General features: G+C 39.2%; 2 protein-coding genes and 1 long non-coding RNA gene across 4 annotated transcripts in view; 1 reads left to right on the top strand and 2 right to left on the bottom strand.

The window, feature by feature from the left end:
- Nucleotides 1-10,717, top strand: part of kntc1 (kinetochore associated 1) — a 29,707-nt gene extending 18,990 nt beyond the window's left edge. For both annotated transcript variants that reach the window (XM_087849148.1, XM_087849147.1), the window contains exons 51-62: nucleotides 326-404; nucleotides 490-614; nucleotides 702-837; nucleotides 947-1,042; nucleotides 1,227-1,283; nucleotides 1,595-1,649; nucleotides 2,749-2,812; nucleotides 4,899-5,028; nucleotides 5,132-5,221; nucleotides 5,698-5,852; nucleotides 8,503-8,605; nucleotides 8,744-10,717. In XM_087849148.1, coding sequence (XP_087705274.1) covers nucleotides 326-404; nucleotides 490-614; nucleotides 702-837; nucleotides 947-1,042; nucleotides 1,227-1,283; nucleotides 1,595-1,649; nucleotides 2,749-2,812; nucleotides 4,899-5,028; nucleotides 5,132-5,221; nucleotides 5,698-5,852; nucleotides 8,503-8,605; nucleotides 8,744-8,779 — 1,126 coding nt within the window. In that variant the 3' untranslated portion in view covers nucleotides 8,780-10,717. The remainder of the gene's footprint in view (nucleotides 1-325; nucleotides 405-489; nucleotides 615-701; nucleotides 838-946; nucleotides 1,043-1,226; nucleotides 1,284-1,594; nucleotides 1,650-2,748; nucleotides 2,813-4,898; nucleotides 5,029-5,131; nucleotides 5,222-5,697; nucleotides 5,853-8,502; nucleotides 8,606-8,743) is intronic.
- Nucleotides 10,718-12,466: 1,749 nt separating this feature from the next.
- LOC102788328 (hydroxycarboxylic acid receptor 2-like) lies at nucleotides 12,467-13,432 on the bottom strand. Its single transcript, XM_006790063.2, has one exon. It carries the CDS (start codon nucleotides 13,430-13,432, stop codon nucleotides 12,467-12,469), a length of 966 nt encoding a protein of 321 aa, XP_006790126.2.
- A 2,044-nt stretch (nucleotides 13,433-15,476) lies between these two features.
- LOC148100232 (uncharacterized) lies at nucleotides 15,477-23,648 on the bottom strand. The gene is made up of 3 exons (XR_015719814.1): nucleotides 23,564-23,648; nucleotides 22,718-22,869; nucleotides 15,477-15,690 (listed from the first exon to the last, which is right to left on the bottom strand). It is a non-coding gene; the product is annotated as an uncharacterized LOC148100232 (long non-coding RNA).
- Between the last annotated feature and the right edge of the window lie 21 nt (nucleotides 23,649-23,669).

The raw sequence follows: 23,669 nt of genomic DNA, 5'->3' as shown, positions 1-23,669 counted from the left end.
AGTGTGTCTTCTGCTCAGCTGTCAACTCTGCCTTCAAAGGCAACCACAGATCGAGACCTCAAAGCTCACATGTACGACAGAGCAGCCGCAGACATGCAAGTGCAACCCTAAGATATTGGTTACTGTTTACAGAGTGCTTTCATTCTTTCTTTCTTTCTTTCTTTCTTTCTTTCTTACAAAAGCCTTTAGCAGCGCCCACAGATGTTGCATGCATCTGCAGTATGAATGAAATAAAGATTACTTGGTTGCTCTAAATTCTCTCTGGCTCTGTGTTGAGAACCCACTGGCGTAGTCGTTCTACTCACTGTGTTTTTAATGCTTACAGGGTGGTGTACATGCTGCAGTCCTGCTCGATGCAAGATGCTGTCCGTCATCTGAGCCCTATCTTAACTGCAGAAACTTGGGTGCGTTTAAAGGGGAAAAAAACAAAACAAAAGCAATAATGGGGGAAAAGTCCAACTAAATCTGTGTTTGATGTCCCTTCTCTAGCCGCTTAGCACATCTGGGCCTCGTCTGACCTTCTGCCATCGGACTCGAGCGCTACTCTGTCTCGTCCGCCTCGCTGATGCACCCATTCTGGAGGCTCAGCTGCAAATCCCCATCACCAAAATCCCGTAAGAATCCATGAAAAGTTAAACGGTACCTGTATGGCCTGTAGGTCTATAGTAACTAATGTTTCTCTGGTTTCTATTCATATGCAGATATTACCTGAAGTGTTACATCTTTGTCTCGCAACTGGAAGCATTAAACATCCCGTACACAGTTCAGTCCTTCCTCAGTAGTCCCAAAGAGGGTTTAGTTAAAGGGCTTTGGAAGAACCACAGTCATGAGCCTCAGGTACTTTCTGACAGACAACATTCAAATTATTCCAGCTTGTTTCCTCACTTTTACTTCATTGGGTTAGAAATGTCAGACACAAAACCGGAAACACCTTTTATCCTTTCAGGCTGTGCGGTTGGTAGCAGACCTGTGCCTGGAGTACCAGATTTACGACCCTCAGCTGTGGAACAGCCTGCTTCAGAAGCTGCTCGGCTTCAACCTGGTGAGAACGTGCATCACGCTTTTATTCAAAGACCCAAAAAACAAGTAGCGTGAAATAAGAGGGGTTTTTTCTCCAGTACTTGGAAATATTTTCAAGCTGAAGATCCATAAATACATTATTCCTAAATAGCAGCTGGGTTGTGTTTCGGAAGTAACACCTGAATGTAAATATTTCTCTTCCTCAGATCAGCCACCTCCAGAAGGTATTGGAGGCAATAGTGGCTGTTCCGGCTTTGTGGGAGGTAATTCATCACTTTTATTTCACGAATTGAAAAAAGGCATTTTTTTCACTTGGAAACCCATTTTCTCTAAAGTGTCATAAACCATATATGCCTTATGTCTTTACAGTAATGCAGCACTGGAGTTGATGCTCAGACATTTGTGCAGAGCATCGGCTTTGGTTGTTTATGTGTGTGTTTATGTGTTTGCTGGAACGAAAGCAGTGGCATTGCATTTGGTAGAGCACAGTTTAACCACTGCACCACAGGATGTCCGGTGCCAGAAATAACTTTCCAGTTTGACAACGAGTAATTATTTTATTTGTGCTCCGCAGATTTCAAGTTTCTCCCGGACCTGGAGGAGCATGATACTGGCACCTTTTGTCTCAGGTACGACGCAAATGACTGAAATTTGCTTGTCTTGGTGCTCGTTGATGTTCAGATATCCACTTTCTTTATATTGGAAACTTTAGCCCCAAACATGTTCACCCCTGCAGGCTTAAGACTTGTACAAACAAGTTGCGTGTGTCTTGTTCCTCTTTCATTGGCAAGTAAAAGATGAAAAATTACTTTATGTTGAAATGTTGTGGCAAGAGTGGTGCAACTTTAGGCTTTGTGTATAGTTACAGCAATGCAACCCAATAACAGAAAGGCATGTATGAGGTGTGACTGCCCATCATGAGCTGTGCTCAATAAAAGACTGGGTTAATAACTCTACCTTATGAGCCACAGCTTCCCCTTGAAAAGTTAGAATAATGAGACTCACGAGTAAGGGCTTTAATGCAGGTTCATAAAAAAAAAAAAAAACAGAAGAAGAAAAGTGGGAGCTGAAGTTTATTTTGCTGCTTTAAACTTTTTCAAGAAGTCTTTCTTTTAAGCCTTTCAGCATCAGAATTTCGAAACCACCCATAAGCAATTCCCCAAAACCAAGACAGGCTTGATCGGATCTAACAACAAATAATGCTGTGTATGCCACTTCATACAAGTGAGCTGTTTCTGAGGCAAAGCTGATAATGGGGTGTACTAAAATAAGTATAAGGGCAAAAAAAATTATATATACAACAGTGATTTTTTTTTTTTTAAGAAAGAAAGAAAAGAAAACTTAGAGAGCTGACTTTTTTCTCTTCTTTAAGTTAATCTAAGAGAGTAGTGCAAATTACATTGATAAATAACAGGCTTACTCAAATCTGAGAAACAGCTGCAATAATAATACAGAAATATGTGAGTTAAATCTGACAGATGTGCTCATCTGTACAGTACTACTGCTTTATAGAGGATGGTAGGGATGATTACCTAAAGCAGGGTCAGTGTAGATCATTAATGTGGACATGACGGTATGCTGTCACTGAGTATAAGTTCCCTGATAGTAACTTCACTAGCTAACTGCTTCCTATGAAGCCTTTTAAAGTTAATGATGCATGTGTGCTCTGCTCTGTTCAGCTTTTCTTTTAAATGCAGTTGTTTGTTTGTTCTTATTTCTTGGCACCAGCTTCTGTTCCTCTGAGTCCAGATCAGCAGGCGATGCTCTACAGGACATTTGTTCTCCTCCTCAAGTATGCCTCACTCACATTCAGCTATAACCACCAAACTGATTCTTTCATGGACTTCTTGTGTTTTAATAGGGTAGCATACTGTGCGTACACTCTTTACTAATTTAAAAGCAAAAATAAAAAATAAATCTTGATACAACTTTTTCAATCAGGACTTGAAAACTCTGGCTGTGCTACAAAAACAAAAGAGGCCTTGCACGTAGATAAAGATGCAAATACTCGATAAGACTACATAAAGTGTTCACACTTAAAATATACTGGTCAGCAAGTGTTTTTAAATAGGCATTATACATCAACTATAATAGAAGCTCAAACAAGAGATCTAAAATGAGGTATGACCTGTGGACATGATGCATGCTGTTGTGCATCTGTGCATTGATGGTACAAGTGTTGAAGAATTGCTCTTTCATACTGGTTGAGTACAGCCAATGAATAGTCACCGGTTGTGTCTGCCTTGAAAAAATTGTATGTTCAGTAGGTGGCGTATTAGAAATAAGTAAGCCAATGATATGTCAGGATATGCTCCTGATCCACAAAGACCTGTCCTGTGTGGACAGGTATTGTCCTGCCAAAACAGGGTGTGGTGCTGCTGCAAGAATGGTACAAGTACTGGTTGGAGCACCTCATCTCGGTGCCTCAGTGCAGTCAGATTTCTTCTGAGAACGATCAGGGAATGCAAGGCTGCTGCAGCAGATGCATGCAGGCATCCAGGGTGCCAGTAACTCAGTCAGCTTGAGTCAGCTGTGGCACCAATGATCTTATACATGCTTGGGGGTTTTTTTTGTTTGTTTGTTTGTTTTAGTTTTTTTGGTGTTCTGAGACAAGTGGCTTAAAAATGCAGTAAACTGAACCCGTGTGTAGTTCATTTGTGTTCAATAAACAGATTTTCAATGCCATCACTGACTTAAAACAGTCAGAACCAGGAATTGGGGCACATCTATATGCTGTGTTTTCACATCAGCAGCCATGATTTGATTCAGAAGAACAACACAGTTTCATGACACATGACATCATCACAGTGAATGAGTGTAAAAGGCTGTGTTTTGTTCTTAATGCAGTGATGTAGGTCTAAACTGCAATATCATGTTTTTGTATATATGTTTTTCTCAGTTTAGATAAGATATTAATAATGAAAGTTGATATTGAATTTAGGTGCATTGTTTTGAGTCAGCAGTTAACGAGGTCACTGCCTGTTCTGCCCCTAGTGCGGTCTTTTGCTTATTTTATCTATGCTAATGTTTCCCTATAAGGAAATGTTTGCCACTCCTGGCCTATATACACTGCATGTGTTCTGTATGTACTTTGAATGCTTGTATAATTGTGTTTTTCCAAAAGACACATAAAATATGCACTGGTCAAACAATAATTAAAGGAACGCTAATCAGAGTATAGCATCAGGTCAGTTAAACGTCTGGGTCAGTTCAGTAGCAGACGGTTACATACTAGTAACATGAGGTGATACCTGGTCCTTGCAGAGAGTGTGCACAGGTAGTCCAACAACAGTCTCGAGAGCATGGAGGAGATTCTAAGAGAGAGATTAATCTAGGAGAGCTGGACAGAATACCAGAACTGGCAGGTCCACCACTAGTGCACTGTGCTTTTCAAAGATGAGACCAGGTTCACCCTGTGGACATGAGACGCATGTGAAAATGTCAGGAGAAGCGGTGGAGAACATTATGCTGCGCGTTATGATATTTTCAGGCATGCATTCAGGCTTGTGGGGGCCATACAAACTACTGAGTGCCATTCTGAGTTGCTGCAGTGAAATTTTTGAAAACTGGACTAACCTGCTGCATCTTTTTTATTGATCTTTTTTTTACTTTGATTTTCAGGGTCTCTTTGAATGTAGCATTCTGCCTATTCTAACATATTACCTAGTCCATTTCAGATAGATGGATGGATGTCCAGCATAATTCCTTCCCCATTGTATTTTCTAAGTGTTCGTTTAATTTTTTGAACAGTTTATAAACACACTACTTCCGTCTGATCCATTTCTGATTCATTTCTGAATTAGTATTAGACCTGAGTAATGCTTCATCTAATCTTCACCTTAACTCCTAATGTCTCGCCATTCCTTTTCCCTCCCGAGGTGCCCATTTTTGTTGAATCTGGATTTGATCGGAATTGCCAATCGCTTTGCACAGTTCAATCTGCCAGCCTTCGCCCTGGGAACGCTACTTCTAATTCCCTGTGCCAGTAAGAAGGAGCAGCAGGTCCAGGTGAGTGCATCCATTTAAATACATGTGAGAAGTAAACGTGTAGTTTAGGCTCTGACTGGTTTTTTTTTGTTTTTTGTTTTTTGTTTTTTTTTTCTTTTTGCAGGGTTTTCTGTCTGTCTGCAACCCGCTCGCTGTGCTCGAGCAGGTGGACGAGCTTATGAACACCGGGGAACTCGCTGGTATTCCTTCACAGGTTAGATGTGATGTCTTTCCACTGCTTACAGATTTAACTGCCTTTAACACTTGTTACCACATTGTACTATCATTTAAAAATTTCCACTTCAGCTACATTGTCATTTCATTTAATCTTTCTTTCTTTCTAAATATATTTTAAAAATAGAATTCTTTTTATTTTTTAGACATTAATATTTCTGAGTATCAGCACACTCCTTAAAACTGTTAAACAGGAAGTTTGATCAACTGATTAGATGGTGTGAAATTATGAAAGATATTTTTTTGTGTGTCGGAAAAACAGTGTTGCTAACCGAACACACAAATAAACCCAATCTTCACGTGAGCAGATTTGCTGTTTTGTAACATCTGGTGAAATGAAATTCATCTGTATTCTTCATTGTGATTCTCATATAATTATATATAATTATAGAGTATATTATGTTATATATTTAATGTCTTATACTACATTACTTAATTTTCTTAATGATCCATCAGGTCAGGGAGACTGTGTTAACTTTCATCAGCCAGAATGGACAGCATCAGAAACTGCTGAAGACGAAACACTTTAGCCATCTGAAGCAGCTCATAGTGTCGAGTGGGCAGCCTAACCAAGTGAAAGATTTGGTGGACTATCTGATCAGCCAGAACTGGTGAGATTCACGCCTCTCAACCCTTCATAGGAAAGCAACAAAAACTTTTTAATAGAGATGGTTTAAAAACATCAACAATAAACTGATGCATAGTGCTGTGATCTAAAATCTAAAATGTCTAAAACCTGATGTAATCATCCGTACAAGGATATAAAGAGCAGGTACCTGTCTTTCCAACCCTCATATAAATGGAAGGAGACTAACAATGATCTACATGTGCCTATGATATCTATGAGCTGTGATCTAAAGCTTTCATTATTATGCACATAAAAATCCAGTCTGTAACCACGCACTGAGACGCCTCCTCTGCATTGATCTGTAATGGCCAGATCCCCAATCTGCAATTTCACCATGGGCCTCAGACTTACACAGAAAAAAACATTAGCTTTTTAAAACAGGAAGTTATTTCAAAGTTCTTCACATGGGAATAAAAGCATATCAATCGAAACAATAAAACACTATAAAGAGGGTATAGTAGCATATCCAATAAAACAGTTTGCTACACATGAATATTACCTAAATGCCTGTCTGAACAGATATGTTTTGAGCTGTTTTTAATCTGCATGTATCATGCAGCCGACCTGGAGGCTGTTCCAGCTGTAACATTAGCTTTACATGTGGCTCTTTGTAGACAGTTAGGAGGTAATGTGCAGTTCAGGTGGTTAAGAGCTCATCATAAACTGGAGATTTGATCTTTTACCCAAACATAATGAATTAACCTGAGTTACAAATTTTTTACACTCTTCGTGGGATACAGTACGACACAGTCATGTGGAAAACGAGCACACCACCTTCTTTCAAGTCTAAGAGTTTACGCATCAGTGCACAATTTTTAAATTATCTGGTCGTTCCCAGGTTCTAAAATTATTTAGATACAATGTTAGATGAACAACAACACAACATAATTACGCTAGTTCATCATTTATTGAGAAAAAAGAAAACACAGACGCTGCATGTGAAAACTAACTACATGATTCTGTTTGCTTGTAGAAGCCCCTTTATCCGAACATTGAGTTTGGTTTTATTCAGTTTATTGAGGTTTGCAGATGTTCACTTATGTACAGCTGTCTTAAGATCTGACCACAGCATTTAAATCGGGATGAGGTCTGCTCTTTGACCGGATCAGTGCAAAATCTTGGTGTTTTTCTATTTCAACCATTCAGCTGTAGATTTGTTGCAGTGCTTGGGATCATTGGGCCTCATTTACTCATTCACAGTGCATATGCACAAATCTGTGATTTATCAATATTTTTGTATTTTAGGAACAAATTTAGTTTAGGTCAGTTCCTCTGACCAAACATACGTACAACAAATCACAAATCTGTAAAATGAGTAGGGCTGCTACTACTACTACTACTACTAACAATTATTAGCAATTATCATTGAATTTTGGTTTTTATTCATAGCTTTCTAAAATGCATTAAGCCATAAAATGCTCAGGACTACAAAAAAGGCACGTGAAGAAAACAAAATACTATCGCAAAGGGGAAGCACAGCCACCCTTTGGCGGAAGCTTATTTGTGCCACTTGCATCAGATTCTTTCAGTCACTACCCAAAGCTCGCGAGGTTCTCATGTGGGGCTGATGGATCACATGGTTCCTCGGCCTCCACCTGTTTTAATCTTCTTATTCCTTGTGGTATTTTTGTTTTTATGTCAACTTTGGTGCACAGGGAATCTCTCAGGAGAAATTATATTCTGTTATTTCAGGCTTGCGTGCTTATTTTATTTATTATTTTTGAAACTTCTTTGGTCTCTTCTGGCTTCCTCTTTCAGCACCCAGACACTGTTATTTAATTTTATATGGTCAGACGTTCTTCTTGTTTCTTGCCTCAGAGGTGCAGGATTCTGTCTTATAACATCGTCACCACTTTCTCTTCACTTGGAGTGTGTTCACTTATATAGAGAAGCCATGGCGGGGAAGTGCGCAGATAATAGGCAAATTATATGGGGCTTCCACAAGGCTGCTGGTTTTGAACTATTCTGATTTACTAACATACCCACAGTGGTGAGAATAAAATAGGCCAGTTTGCAGGTTTCTGAATCTGACTAATTTTGCGTGCAAACTAATTTGTTGCACATGATAAAAACATTTCCACCCAAATATTAATAAATGAGGCCCATTATTCTGGCTTCAGCTGTTGGACAGATGCCCTCACATGTGACTCTAGAATACTTTGATATACTAAGTTAATGAAAGTTGGTGAATCCTGAATACTCCTGACCTGCAAACTGCCAAAACATCTGCTTTCATACAGGTGCTGATATCTGCTGATGATCATTTAATTAGCAGCACCTGGCTGCTTTTCATTTCTTAATTGAAATGAAAGCAGGTTTTCACACGCTTTGCATTTTGGCTCAGTTTGTTCATATATTTTTTAAATTTTGTCTTCATATCTCAAACCTTTTAACTGGAAGAGGTTGTCACAGACTGGCTGTTATTTTAAAAAGCTAGCTCTTACTGTTACTCTTACTTACTCTTAATGTTATCCTACAGTCTCAGGTTGTAGCTCGAAATTCAGATTTTTGCTTTTCGTTCCAGTTTAGTTTAAATGCTCGCACTCAGAACAGAACTGTGTTAGAAACAGATGTCTTAAACCTGTTAAAGTTGCATGACTTTAGTTGTCTGTGCTCTTCTATCTTCCCTGCAGCCATGATGATGCTGAATCACTTGCTCGTGAGTACATGAAACACAGAGAGCGTCAGCGAGGGAAAACCCTGACAAATGGCTCGTTGTCATCCAGCTGCCTGAAGGTAACTGAAGCCGATATCTTGGGCCCAATTTAGTGGAACGTAAAGGCTACACATCATGTTTGATGTGAAGTAGAAGTTTCTTTTTATTAGCTAAAAGCACTTCACCTGTGTGCATTAATGATTTCATTTGTTTTTCAGGACTTTCTTAACATGCAACACGGAGTATTGAGATGAACCAGCACTGTTGCTTCAGCCGTGTTTATATAATCCTCCTTGGTCTGCTTTAGGCTGAGATGCAGTATTTGCACTTCACATTTATCTTTCAGCTGTAATATTTGAATAAACTATTCATTTATGAAAACTGTGGAGATGAGCTATGAAGCAGCAGATCACACGTCAACTTTTATTTTCCACTGTAACTCCAAGTTTGTTTCCTAGGATGTGTATTGAGTTTAACTGTTGATTTTCATTGCGCAGCCACACTTTGTACAATATTTTGAAGTTAAAGTACTGTCCCACATCAGTTCTAAAAGAAAGAGGAGCAGTAATCCTAATAAATGATGTACACTGTGTTGCCAAAAGTATCAGCTCATTTGCCGTCACACACATTAAGGAACAAAGCAATCTTACTTCATGGAATTTTATACGATGTTTGCCGAACCTTTGCAGCTATAACAACTTCAACTCTTCTGAAAAGGCTTTGTAAAAGATTTAGGGGTGTTTATGGGATTTTTATTTATTTTTTTGTTAAACCAGAAGTCCTGTCTTTGCTCTAATTCATCCCAAAGTTGTTCTATCAGGTTTAGGTCAGGACAGTCAAGTTCTTCCACACCAAACTCGCTCATCCAGCTCCCACAGGGCAAGAGGCAGGGTTCACCCTGAACAGGTCACCAATCTGACGCAGGGCTAAGACGACCATTTGCACCGATGGGCAGTTTAGAATCAAACCCCACTAACTGCATGTCTTTGGAGTGTGGGAGGAAGCCGGAGTACCCAAAAAGAAAATGTGAACTCCACCCAGAAAGGTCCCGACCAGATGGTGGTTTCGAACGCGGGACCTACTTGCTGTGCTCACATTTTCCTAAAGTTATTTCTGTTTTCTTTTTAAATACTTGTTACTTTCACATTTATATGAACAGCTTCCTTATCTTAGTCGTACTTCTTTGGTTCATCAACTTTTTTTTAAACACTGGTCTCGTTTCTGATGGACTACTTCCCGTCACTCGCTGTTAGAAGTGACTGTGTGATATTTGAGAGGAAGTGTGCACTCACACTGAGACCGATCCAAGCTGAACTTTATCCATTCTGCATTTTTCAAAAGATTTATAAATTTTGGTCCTCCAGTTTTTTCTTCTCCTTTGCAGCTGTCACTCATTCAGGTGTGCAGAGATTATGTATCACATGTTTGCCCATCAAGAACGCTCAGCAAGTTTACTTGTCAGTGGTTTAGCCACACATGGTGTGCCCTTAAATGGACTTATAAAGCTCATCTGTTCCCAGAGAGGAGCACATTAAATTAATGTCACGGGACTTCCTTTTCAAACTCACTTGCCTCATGGGAAACGGAAGACTTTGTATTCTCTGCGTGGCTTTGTGTTAAAATGACAGTTTTATTTTCATCTAAAATGGCCATTCTGTGAAACTGGTGTCCAGATTTAGTCCGGTCCTTGTTCAAGGAACCTAACTCAAGGTATGAATCAGTGTTGCCCTAGCATTATAGACAACTTGCCAAAGAACCATGTTTAAATTGTATCTTTTGGGACTTTGTTACTAGAAGCAAAAACTAAGAATTTGTTCCTATTTTTTCAGTTTAATCAAAGAAAGGTCAATATACTAACACAGTTTGACAGACTCCCTTGTCTAAGAAAGACCAGACTGCTTCAATAAATCGGTGGATGCGTTTTTCTGCTAAATATTTCTTTTTAAATTGAGGGGTGGATCAAGACTTTTGCATAGTATTCTACAGATTGTGTTCATGTATGTAAAAAGGTCTGAGAAATATGAGATTAAATATGTTTATACACTCAAACTGTTGCCTTTCAGAAAACACTATATAAAGATATATAAACCAATGCATGTTTTTAAATGCAATTTGTATCATTTATGTGTTTTCAATGATTCAAGGACTTGTTTAAGCTGCACAAGAACCATAATTTTAGCTGAGTGTGAATTAAATGATTGCATCAAAAAGAAGAAATGGCTTGTTTCTCAGAGTGGACAGATCAAGTGCCATAAAGTTATATTTATAAACTCTATTCACAGAAACCAAAGTGTCTGAATCGTCTTTGCTGAATTAGGCCATCAGATATTGTACTTCCCCAACTTTAGCTGCAGTTATGAAACTGCAGTTGTGAGTTGGTTAAAATAGTTTCATGTAAGGAAAACAGAAGACCTAATAGAGAGCCGAATACCAGGAAAACAAACTAATGCAACAAGCAGACAAACAGATTTGATAATATACATGTGAAAGATTTTTCTCTAAGCGTTGTGCTCATTGCTTAAAATCTCTTAACTGAACAATCAGGCTTTCATTAAATCCATTGTTTCCTAATTCAAGAGACGATGCAGAACCTCAGTGTGTCTCTTTATCTGGGAGAGCGCATGGAGATTTAGAAAAACGGTGTAGATGGAGCGCACATCTGTCTTCTCCTTCGTATCAAGTATTTATGTGATAGGTCTGGATTTTATATATCATCTGCCATATCTGCATGTCCTGAAAGATTATTCCTAATCATTATATCATTCTGATATTGCTGTTGCAGCTGCACACTGATGTGGTGTTTAGCACTGTTACCTGACAACAAGGAGGTCCAGGGTTTAAACCCACCACTTGTGTGGTGTTTGCATTTTCTCTCGGTATACACCATCTTTGTGCAACAGTCCAAACATCGTTTTTTGATTGATAAACTTACTTTAGTGGGTTTAGGTCAACTCTAAATTGCAAAGGGGTGTCAATGTGAGGGAACAGCTGACTCTCTTTGTTAGCCCTGTGACAGACTGGCAAGCGGTCCAGGGTGTACCCTCCCTCTACCCCAGCCACCTAAAAGCAGCTATAAACTCCAGTGCCTGTTGTTTTACAGGGAGATATTTTTGAGCCAGGAGGAGTGTCCTTCATATTGTACTGCTGCAATGCCAGCAGTACAATATGATCCCTTCATCGCCCACTTCTGAAAGATTCCAAGAAAACGGGCAACATCTCAGTGTTGACAATAAACTTATATTTATTATCATAAGTTCATACAGCATTGGCCAAAGACAAAGAATACATATTCATACAGTTTTGTTGTTTTTATTCAAAGTTGCCTTAATATATATCCATATTTTTAATTCATGTATAAAAGCTTTTATACATTATGTATATATGCAGTATGTTTCCCATTATTATAGTTTTCACATGACAAAAGAAAGAAATCGTATTCAGATGAGGTTATAAATGTCTCCTTATTTCACATCAACGTCGCAATCTTTGTTTAATTCAAACGTCTTAACGTGTACATGTTTTGGAAGACAAATACATTTAGAAAAGTGCAGTCAGCATTGGTGTGATAGCTTCTAAGCAAGTGGTGTGCTGGTAAAAAAAAAGAAAAAAAAAAAGAAAAAAGCTTTTCACTGATGAAAAGTTTAATCACTCAGTTCGGAGGATTTCTGTGCCAGTGTGTAGCTTATTATTTCAAAGTGTGAGTGAGACTGCTTTAGCTAGAAACAGCTCTATAGAAGACACAGCTGCATCGTTTTTGGACTTTTATAGGTTTTTACTCCATAATTGCCATGTTTTGAAAATGCAGTTAATATTTTTTTTTAAGTGCAGTAAATAGTAAATATGAAATAGCTTAAGCACTTACAGCTTAATGATGGAATCGATAAACTTTAAATTGAACCTTTAGCTATGAAGCTGCTTGTTGTACCTCCTCAGTTTAGTGATCACAGCTGGCTGATCGACTGGGAGCCCGTTTCCCGGGTTTTCTTCTCTGTACTCTCAGCATTTTCTGTTTCAGGCAGATGAAGAGCCTTCCTGCAGATGCTCTTAAAGACGGGGCTGGAGAAGTAGTAGACCACAGGATCCAACACGCTGTTGAGGTAGGTCAGGCTAATGGTGATGTAAAATACAATGGTAAGGTTTTCCATTTCAGAACACATGTTAGAGGAACCGGCTAATTTATAGGACTTGATCCAGATCATCAGCTGTGTGAAGTTGCTTGGGAGGAAGCAAATGATGAAGAGCACTACCACGACTATGATGAAGTACAAGGCCTTCTTGATCTTGGCATGCTGGGCCAGCTGCCTCCCTTTCAGGTAGCGAACGATGCAGAATGTGCAGTAGAGGATGACCAGCAGAGGCATGTAGAAGGAAAAGAGAAATGCAAACTTATGCCAAGAAAGATTACCCTTGGTCTTGGTCTCAATCGTGAAGCTCTCACAGTACGTTGTGTTGACGTGTGACAAAGTGAAGACATGAACAGTCATTGAAGCGGTGACCAACCACAGCCCGAGTGCTCCGATTATGGCTTTAGAGACGCTCAGAGAGTTGATGGGATGGTGGGGATGCACCACACGCATGTACCTGTCCACAGCGATGGCCATCAGGAAGAAGGTGCTTCCACTGCGATTCAGGGCCAGCATGAAGAGGCAGATGTTACAGAGGGCGTTTCCAAACTTCCATTTGATCCCGGCGTAGTAGTAGCTGGCACGGAGAGGTAAAACAATATTGAGCAGAAAATCAGCCATTGCCAGGTTGAAGAGCAACACTGTGCTGCTTTTCCAGGGCCTCAGGTGGAAGCAGAAGATCCACAGAGCCAAACCATTACCAAGAACTCCCAGGACAAACTCTGTCATCAGCAGAGGAGGGAGGACATTGATCAGCAGAGTGCCATTGAAGCTGCAACGCATCGTGAGCTACGTGCCTCTTTGATGCCTTCACAAAAAGAAATGACGCCTTTAGAGCTGCCCGTACTCTTTAAAGGGAAATGCAAATGCAAAAAAAGTGTGATTATGTGGTTCACCCTTTACCCGGAAGCCTGAGGCTTCTGCTTTTTTTCTTCTTTTTTTTTTAGGTGTTAACAAGCAATTAGTTGTCTGTCTTGGTGGTATTAAATTTCTGTAAAAATAAAGAAATAAAAATAAAGGTGATAACAAAAAAAATCACTTTTACACAAATGATCACATCTCTGCATGCAGAAATATTTTTAGCTGTTTATCCTTGGAGTTTTATAAACCTTCTGTTGTCACACTGCATGGCTGCACAATTAAAACTGTCCTACTCAATCAAATCTCTGAGCACATAAGCAGGAACTGAACTGATGAAGCACTCCTCACATCTTTACCTCAGTCCACACAGGGCCCTTCATGGAGAACTGAAGAATCTCTCTGTCATAGATAACTATTTCACACTCCACTAAGAAGCTTTTCTCATGAATCACAAAGACTAGATAATGATCTGTGTTGGTTTTTATTGTGCACTCTCTATGTACAGGAAGTTTAGCATTTATTTTATTATCTTGGAATAATACCTAATAATATAATAATAAGCAAGTTCTTATTCTGGGACAATCACCCACTGCTGTGCAGCTAGCATGAGAAAGTTCAGCAATTATAAAAAGCCACATTGTACCGCATTGGTTTTATTTACCACGTGCCAAAAAAAATTGTACACAAAGGCTTCACTTTGTTGCATGCATTGTGGAGAAGTGTTTAACCTGCATCTGCTGCAACACCTTTTTCATGAAGCTACCTAACACCAGGCAGTACGTGACCAAATAAGATTAGACCAGAAAAAAAAAACAAAGGCGATCTTATCAAAGTCAAATATGAGAAAAACTGTCTGCATCCAGCTGCGACGCATTAAACTGACCACTAACAGCGTCCACCTGTACACGCAGAAAGATACTTGTTTTTAATTGGCTGATGGCTTCCTATCATCCATTCTCTGATGCTTTGTTGTAAATGAATTCAGTACTTACGTACATATTGTATAATAATATTTAAGTCCTTAATGAAACAGAATCTGAGAAATGTCCGAAAGGTTTCAGATCTTTTTATTTTCACAGAGGTTCAGTACTGGAATGAGCCACGGTGGCGTAGTGAAGTACTGAAGCCCACGTTTATTGATTCATGAAGCGAAACTATATAAATATCAACTGAGGGGACAACGTGTCAGATGATGTTCTGCACATCCTGCACGGAGTTGGGGGTTTTGTTTTGTTTTTTCAAATAGCGGAGGTGTATCTGTCTCTTCCTCACTATATGAATACTTAAACAAATTGTGTCATTTAGCATCTTTCAGATAAAACTTTACTGCTGGACACGTTTTGCATAATGAAGCTGCATCACTGAGGAGGGTAACAGTGCAAAAGGTCACAGAGTCGAGCATTTTATTTCATATATAAGTTTTGGGCCGTGTCTCATGTCTTTTATAGTTTGCTCCGAAAACTGGAAAATGGGTCAGTGACTGGCTGAGACATGCCCACACATAGACGGAAATACAGTTCATAAGGCAAAAATAGAGTTTGTTGGTTTGACCATTTTTATTCTTCAATAAAAAGAACTCTCTTAGGTAAGCTTTCTCGTCATTTCTTGAAATAGTCTTCAGGAATAGTTCTCCGGGCTCCGAGAAGTGGAAATACATATATGGGAGAAACTGAGCTGTAACAACTTCCACCTGTACACACAGAGAAAAAATGGCTTTTGTCTTCCTATCATTCATTTTCTGATGCTTTTTTGGCAGTGAATTATGAGCCATTTGTTTCTTTGTGTGTTTCTTTTTTACTCGCTACATGATTACACACCTCTCTACATTTAATCATTAGTTATTATTAATCTCTTGCTCTCTTCCACAGTGTGTCTTTATCCTGTCTTCCTCCCCTCATCCCAGCCAGTCGCAGCAGATGGCCAAGAGACAGCAGATGATTTAACAATATCTTATTAGTTAGGCTTAGGCTTGGAAATGTGGCAAGGACAAAAGCAATGAAACGAACTGGCAGTGAATGAACGTCAGGGTGAGGCTTAAATCACTTTGGCTTGATTGCCTGCAATCGGCTCCAGGTGCGCAGGAACTGGAGGAGGTGGTCCTCCCTAGGGGCGGATCCCAGGTAGGCTCAGGAGCCTGATGGAAATTTCAGCCAACCACCGCGGACCATGACAATTGGGACCTGATAAATGTAAAAACAAAGAATTACCTGATTTTTTTTTTTTAAATAACAGTGGCAGCATAATGTCCTCGTAAGTAGATGTCAGGCCCTTGTAGAGCAAAATTGGTATTTTGGTCTAGACAACCCAAAATGTATTGTCGACATGTGGACGCCAATGTCGTAGGAGATTACGTTGAATTGAACTGGAGAGACCAATGCACGACTGATAGTGTTCCAGTGTGTTTTTCTATCCAGATATGCTTTTACTGCATTGGCAGTATGTTTTTTATATCAATCAGATTTTTACCCAGATGGTATATCATGGTGGAATAAAGTCTGACGGACTTTATTGAGTTCATAATTCCAGTTTTGACTGATAACAACACCACTGGCTGAAATAGCAGAAGTCTGCACGTCTCTCTGTCACGTATGAATACTTAAACAAATCATGTTATTTTGGACCTTTACTGTCGGACACGTTTTACATAATTTAGCTGCATCGCTAAGTAGGCTAACATTTTTACATTGGAGTGAAGCATTTAATTTTAGCTGCTTTCATGTGTAGTGGTCCTTTGATAATCACCCCGTTGGCGTAAAAATACTATTTTATGCCCATCAAACTGTGATATCTTTGGGATTTTTTTTGTAGATACAAAGAAATGGGGAAAAATTGCGAGTGTTTGGTTTGTAGGCTGCTAGTGACCAAGGGCCCAAAGATATCGTTTAAGGTTACGTCCACACTAGAACGGATAGATTTGAAAACGGCGTTTTCGTCCACAAAAGCGTTTTTAGTCATTTTCACAGAGTTGAGCGTCCACGTTGAAACGGCCGCAAACGCCTACTTTCCAGTCCTGCGAATGCGTGAAAAGCAAGAAGATTCGACCTGCCTCTCTTTGAAACGTCGCGGCAAAATGTTGAGGAAAAGCACCGAGTTTTTTTTAAATGGACTAACAATGAGGTGGAGTTGTTTCTGCGATTAACACAAAAATACAAAGTTGCAAAAGTGAGTAAGAATGAAAGAATTTGAAGAAAAACTATCTGGAGCATGTGCAGACTGATATTACTCTTTAATAGGGCTGTCAAAATTGAGAGTAAACAAAACAACTGCTGTATAATGCCCTCCGCTATCTTCGTTTAATTGGTCACGTGACTGCATCACATGACTGGCATACGTCATCGTTTTAGAAAGTCTCTGTTTTCTCTGTGCACACGCGAACCCTGCGTTTTCCATGAGCGAAAACGCAGTCTAAGTAAGGATTACTTCTAAGTTGCAGTGAATTGATAGAAGAAAATAAATTGTAGAAAACTAAACAGAAGAAAGTAGAGAAATAAAAACGTAACATAAACCAGTGACACACCCCAGGGCCCGATCAACCCTGGCAGGGCCTCCTTGGATGAGGGTGTCTAGTGATAATGGCCGAAACACCCGATGAATCCAAGGTCCACTACTAACGATGTGTCCCAAATCTTAATATGATAATCTAGATCAGATCTCTAATCCCGAAACCTAACCAAGGGAGGTTAAAAAAAATGCAGATTAGCTTGGGATAAAAGACCGAAACACCCTGTGAAGTTGAGGCACGCAACGATGTGTCCCGCTGGGCTGCATAACAGCCATCCCTCGAGACTTTCTCCATTTGAAGCAATACATTATCAGGGATTGTAACATCTAGTCTGGGGTGGTGTTGAACTCCAGGCCTCGAGGGCAGGTGTCCTGTTCGGTTTTAAATATCACCCTGGGTCAACACACCTGAACCAAATGGTTAGTTCAGCTACGTTGGATCAAGGACAAATATAAAACCTGCAGGACACTGGCCCTCGAGGTTTGGAGTTCGACACCTGTGATCTAGTGCTTTTACTGAATGAATGCTGACAATAAACTAATTATTTTTAAATAACAGGGAGGTCTGTCTCATTGGAAACAAAATAAAAAGAAATAAGGGGTGCATCAAGATTTTGTTCACTGTTCTGTATGAATGACTGACGTTTACTAATGTGAGATTATTATATTATCTTATGCCACGTTAGACCCCTAATTAAAGATTTTGAAATTATTATGTAGTTTTAGTTTGTATTATTCTCCTGACTTAGAAGAGGTGATAACTATTAGATTTATGAAACTGATTTGTATTACATTAGACTGCTGATTTATTGTGAATGAATGATATTGTTTTATGATGCATTATACTGCTGAGTTATAAGAAATACTGTGTGCAGAGAGTCAGGGCCTTGCTTTTCTGATAGTAGAGAGGATAGAGCACATTCCACAGGAGCTTCACCCCCACCTTGGTTGGAAGCAGCAAAACAGGGAGCCAAGGCCATAACTCAGGCTCACTGAGAGTTAGAAAGTATGTGGATGTTTAGGTTTTATGACTTTGGAGGGGGGCCGAAGCTATAAGAATGTGAGAAACGCTCAGACACTTCGAGATCAGGCGGACACCCTCCCGCGCTCATCTCGCCTCCGGATGGTTTATGCTCAAAAGTGTTGTATGAAATAATGAGAATTGTATGGAATAAAATGATTGTTGATTGAGCATTTATACACAGTGTTGTCCTTCCTTCAGCCCAAAGATCAAAGAACTGAGAATTTAACACTCAGAACTTCATGAGTGTTCCGTAAGAAGTGTATTTGTTGTAGCATTACTATGGAAACAAAGTACTTTTGTTCATATTTGGTTATGTTGTGAACACGGCGGTGATGTAATGTACACATTTACTCCTTAGTCATGTCCTGTCTTACAGTCTGGGTGATCTGTTTCTAGCGCTGTTGGAAAGGGGTTGTGGGTGGTGGTGTGAGCAGACTAGTGTGATAAATTAACCCTGGGGAGATAAGATTTACACACTTTAACTATTAATAATTATGTGTATTTAATCCAAGAAAAATATTTCAAAGGTTTTATACATTTCATTTAGAAAACACTGAAAAGAAATGAGAAATAAAAGTAAGAAGTAACTGTAGTTTACTGGCTGCATCCTTTGTAGTTTTGTAAGATATGTTAATGAAATTAAAATTAATTACACATTAGAGCTCAGGAGAATAAAATACATATGATCTTATGATATTATCACATAATGAAACTAATATCTCATTAAGGTAAAACCTGAACAAAAGTAGCTCAAATTCAAACAGAATATGAAAGTTTAAAAACAACAACAACAACAAAGAGCTAGTTGTAAAAATGTAACAATCAAATTAATTAAAGAAATTAATTTGAAAAAATTCAAAACTTAATTTTTTTAAAAATAAAAGATAAAGTGAGTATAATGAAACACAGTCCTTTTTTTCTGTATTGCAGTGTTTTATTTATTTTTTGCCATTAACAGTCTGACCTTGCATCATTTTTAATGTGAATCTGGTTGTAGAGAATTACCAGGTTGCTTCATAGGGGTTATTTGACAGTGAGGCAAAAAGCCGCCTTGTTTCAGCCCATCCATAATCAGCAGCAGTGGACAATTATGACGCTAACACTGGCACTATGTTTAACTCTGCTGCCATCTAGTGGATAATATCTGAAAATGCATACAGCACACAGGTCAGAAGTTGAAACATACTCATTATGGGCATGAATGTCATGATAATTTTGGACTTTTAATGAATAATTGTAGAGGATCTTTGATTACTTAAAAAAAACAAGACAAGGTTCCACAAGTTTGAATTTATTTTTGGAATTTCTACGATCTACACACGGTCAAAGGCTTTAATCAGTCATGCTAAAGGCTCTGCAATGTAGTTCAACTTGACAAGACCAAGGCCTATTATATTCTCATTAGTGATCATGACTGACCACAACTGGTCAACACAACTCTTTGCAGCATAAAAAGTGTTTGTTTGACAGCATTCATTGGAGTGACCAATGCTCCAATGAGCAATTGGGAAGTCAAAGGAACTCACTGAAGATCTAAGAATAAGAATTGTGGATTTACATAAGTTCAGAAGGTCTCTTGGAGCCGTTTTTAAACAACTGCCAATCATCAGTTCAAGCAGTTGTACACAGGTACAAGTTTTTCAGATGTGTCACCACTTAGCTGAGGTCTGGAAAAAGTGTCACCCTCAGATAAGAGGACTTTGGTTGGGATGTTTAGAAACAATACAGGAACCACCGAAGGTCAAACCTGCCATCCATCCATCCATTCGCTTCCACTTATCCTTTTCAGGGTCGCGGGGGGGCGCTGGAGCCTATCCCATAGGGCGAGAGGCGGGGTACAACCTGGACAGGTTGCCAGTCTGTCGCAGGGCCAACACACAGGGACAGACAACCATTCGCACTCACATTCACTCGCACATTCATGTGCGAGTGTGTCCTCGAACCAACACAGCTGATTTAAATGGCTAAATTAGCTCCTAAACATGTCCTGAAGTTCTCCAGAGGCCTGGTAACGAACTAATCATGTGATTCAGGTGTGTTGACCCAAGGTGAGATCTAAAACCTGCAGGGACACCGGCCCTCGTGGACTGAGATTGCCCACCCCTGTTTTAGAGACTACGTCATCTGAAGAGTGTTTCTTTGATGCACAAGAAATGTTGTGTGAGGAATTACTAATAAGAATTTTATTAATTATTACTATCTTTTCTGTTGTATATAATGTGCTCTATAGAGGCATGCGCAGTTACCATCAGTTATCCCATCTTTCCTCCACAGACCTTCACCAGAGTTCATCTAATTATTCACACATAACTCATTGGTCATAATGTCGGTGCATTACTCAGAATTCTTTCATACAGATGTCACGCGGTAATTATCCATGGATGACAGTTCAGATATCGTCAGTGTGTGCAGAGTTTACACCAGGGAGAAAAAATGTGAAAGAGCCAGTATGGCTTGCGGGGCCTTTTGTCTCCCATCTCCTGTTGTCCCATCAGCCTCTGTGTTTCTTTTACTGCATAGCTGGGAATAAGACATCATGTGTGCTACTCCACCCAGCAGCATGAACATGAAATTCCAGTCTAACAACATTGAGCAGCACTGAGATCTGAGCAGATCCTAAAAATATAAATAAGAAACGGACACTGAAGGGTCAGTCTGTTGTCACAGAGATTATCTTGGTGGTGGTCGACTGAGGAGAAACTGAACATCCAACAGATCAAGAAACAGCACTGACGACTTAAACCGGGACTTAGAGTGCTCAGCACAATTCAGCGTAAACAAAACATACAACATCAGAAGGCTTTTGCATGTCTAACTAATTCAGATTTTTTGTGTGTCTTGATTGTCTGAACTGATCTGTTGCTGAACATTTTGTCTGAAACTGTGAAATGATAAAAGATTGAAGACATCATGATGACTGAGACAAACAGAAATCAGGTTTTTCCTCATACCTGTCTGCCAGCCACAGGGAGTTAAGTCAGGAGAGGCATGTGACACAACACCGCTTATCCTTTTCAGAGGATGTGACACAACACGCTCAGGAGTGGGCAACATTAGAAACTGGGACTGTTGCTTTTACCGATTAAGCCATAAGGGAGTAAGTATTAGGGAGGTTTGACATGTTGTGCATTCAGGGATGCTCTTCTCCGACTTTGGTTGTAACAAGCGATTATTTGAGATACTTTTCCTTCCCAAGAGCTCAAAGCAGTCTGGCCTCTGGTATCGACAAGACATTTTTACCCTGAAAACTTCTGCTCATTAGATATTTTCTCTGTGTAAGCCCTAGAGATGGCAGTGTGGAAAAATCACAGTACTCAGACAAACCTGTGTGGCACCAACAATCACGCCACATTTAAGGTGACTTAAATCTTTTTCCTTCCCCATTCTGATGCTCATGTGAACTTCAGCAGACCATGACTACATGCCTGAATGCACCGAGTTGTTGTCATGTGATTGTCTGATTAAATATTTGACTTACACGGGTGTACCTTAGAAAGTGGGTGGTTCACACCTGCTTATATAAGCCCAATATTTTTGTTTTATTTAATTTGATTTGTGGAATAATTTATTCCGCAAATGCGAATGTGCATCTACAAAAACACATCTTAATCTGACTGTAATTTCCTGTTTTATGTCCTCCCAGCTGGATTACTTAAAACAAATTAGACGCATTCTCGGGATTAAAAGATAATTTAGAAATAATCCTCATGGGTTTGGATGTCATTGAAATGGCGTCACCGCGCCGAGGCTGACAGTGGCGTGTCTAGAAAAGTTTTGTTGGGGGGGCCAGGTAGGGGCACAGATTTGGAGAAGGGTGGCAGATGTAATTGGCAGATAATGTTAAAAAAGATTCTGCCAACCGTTAACCATAATTCAATAACCCTATAAACTTAATAACAGAATGTGCTTTTAACTCTTATTAGAATGAGATTTTAACCACTACGGTGCAAAGTTTTTAGATACTGCGTTGATAAAGTACAAGAGATACAATCAGTGCTTTGTCAGTGTTTATTCAGTATTCAAGGACAGCAATATTTGCATAGTATTTTTACTGACATATAGTGCACATATGTTTTGGGCAAAAACCTTTTTGAATATTAAAATACGAACATTTTTAACATACAATTGACAAATTAGCCAATGCAAAACTTTATCTGCCTAATGATAAAAGAAGATAATGATCTCACAAACTGGTGTTTGATTTTGAAACAGGAAAAAAGTGGGGAAAAGACTAACATTTGAATGAAACCTGAAAGCAAGTAAATACTTTCTATACCTTCTTTTGATAATTTTTTCAGTATGAATTGCGCAAAAATAAAACTCTTGAACTTTTAATAAGAGTGTGTTACATGTTAGGAAGAAACGAAGTACAAAAACATTTGTAAACAGCAGCACTTGGGGTTGCAAAATATTTATGTTTTGAAAGTGAACATTTACTCAAGTACCTACTCTATGCTTCATCAAATATTATCAGTGATTTAGAATAAGTGAATCATTAAATAAAAAACATGTTATTTAAAGCAAGATTTTGTTTTACTTTCCAATTATGTGCCACATTACATATATTTGCTTAGTTAATTATTTATCCCCAAATATTAGGATTCGTCACCTATGGATCGGTTGAACTATTGACAATATAAACATCCCTTCCTTGCATTTTCCTTTTTCATTCTCACACATACCTTCATTTGTAGAACACAATGACAATGATGACTGCTGACAGTCCACCTTTCCCTGACATTGCTCTCTGCTTCTGGTTGTATTTTAGCCTTCTTCGGGAAGAAATTCTCAATATTTTGAGATCTTTTCATTCTTCTTATTCTTCTGGTTGGCCCTAAAGTAATAAAGCAAAAACTTGTGTCACAAACAACAACTTTCCTGATGTATGACCTTGACTAGAAGTCAGGGATGTCAAATTCTGGCCCTGATGGACCCCTATCCTGCACGTTTTAGATGTCACCTATACCAACATAGCCAATTCAAATAAAATAATCCCCAAACACCTAGTTGTGCACAAGTCTGTAAATGATTCTTTAAATCAGCTGTGTTGAAGTATGGAAACATCTGAAACCAGGAGTACAGGAGCCTTAAGAACTAGAACTGTACATCCCTGCATTGAACATGGCACAGCCATTCATGGGGTGATTTACACTCTATTCATAACATGGAGCTGGCAGATAGGATAAGTAATGAGAGAAATTAGCTAGACCGCACAGTGTAGTGTAAGTGCTGCCTTATGGTAAACTTTGGTAATATTGATGTATAAAGAACAACACTGACTGATGATGAAATACAGTCAGCTGGCATGGTGACACTGCCAGTATTAACCTGCAACCAAATCTGCAGCTCCATACAGCAATGTTACGACTTGGATTATATCTTATAACTTATAACTCTTGTGCTAGCTCCCCCAGTAGCCTACTGTCTGAAATATTCGACGGTTGCAATAATTCTTTAAGTGTTATTCTTTCCTTGGTATTCTAATTTCACCGAAGTTTACTAAACTCAACAAACTTAATATTGCTTACCGGGACATTTATTCTCTCCTCATTTTCTTTCACCGAAATTTTTTTCTGCAGTGCCTCTTTCATGCTTGGCTCCTTTGCTAACGTGATGCTCATGGTGCAGAAGCCG

The sequence above is a fragment of the Neolamprologus brichardi genome, chromosome 12, assembly GCF_056152115.1.
Source record: "Neolamprologus brichardi isolate AB-2024 chromosome 12, ASM5615211v1, whole genome shotgun sequence".
NCBI lineage: Eukaryota > Metazoa > Chordata > Actinopteri > Cichliformes > Cichlidae > Neolamprologus > Neolamprologus brichardi.
Note: the sequence above shows the minus strand (reverse complement) of the source record. Positions and strands in the feature narration are given on the sequence as shown.

Excerpts from the sequence above, each read along its gene's own strand:
- LOC102788328 (XM_006790063.2), bottom strand. The coding sequence starts at position 13,432 with ATGCGTTGCAGCTTCAATGGCACTCTGCTGATCAATGTCCTCCCTCCT.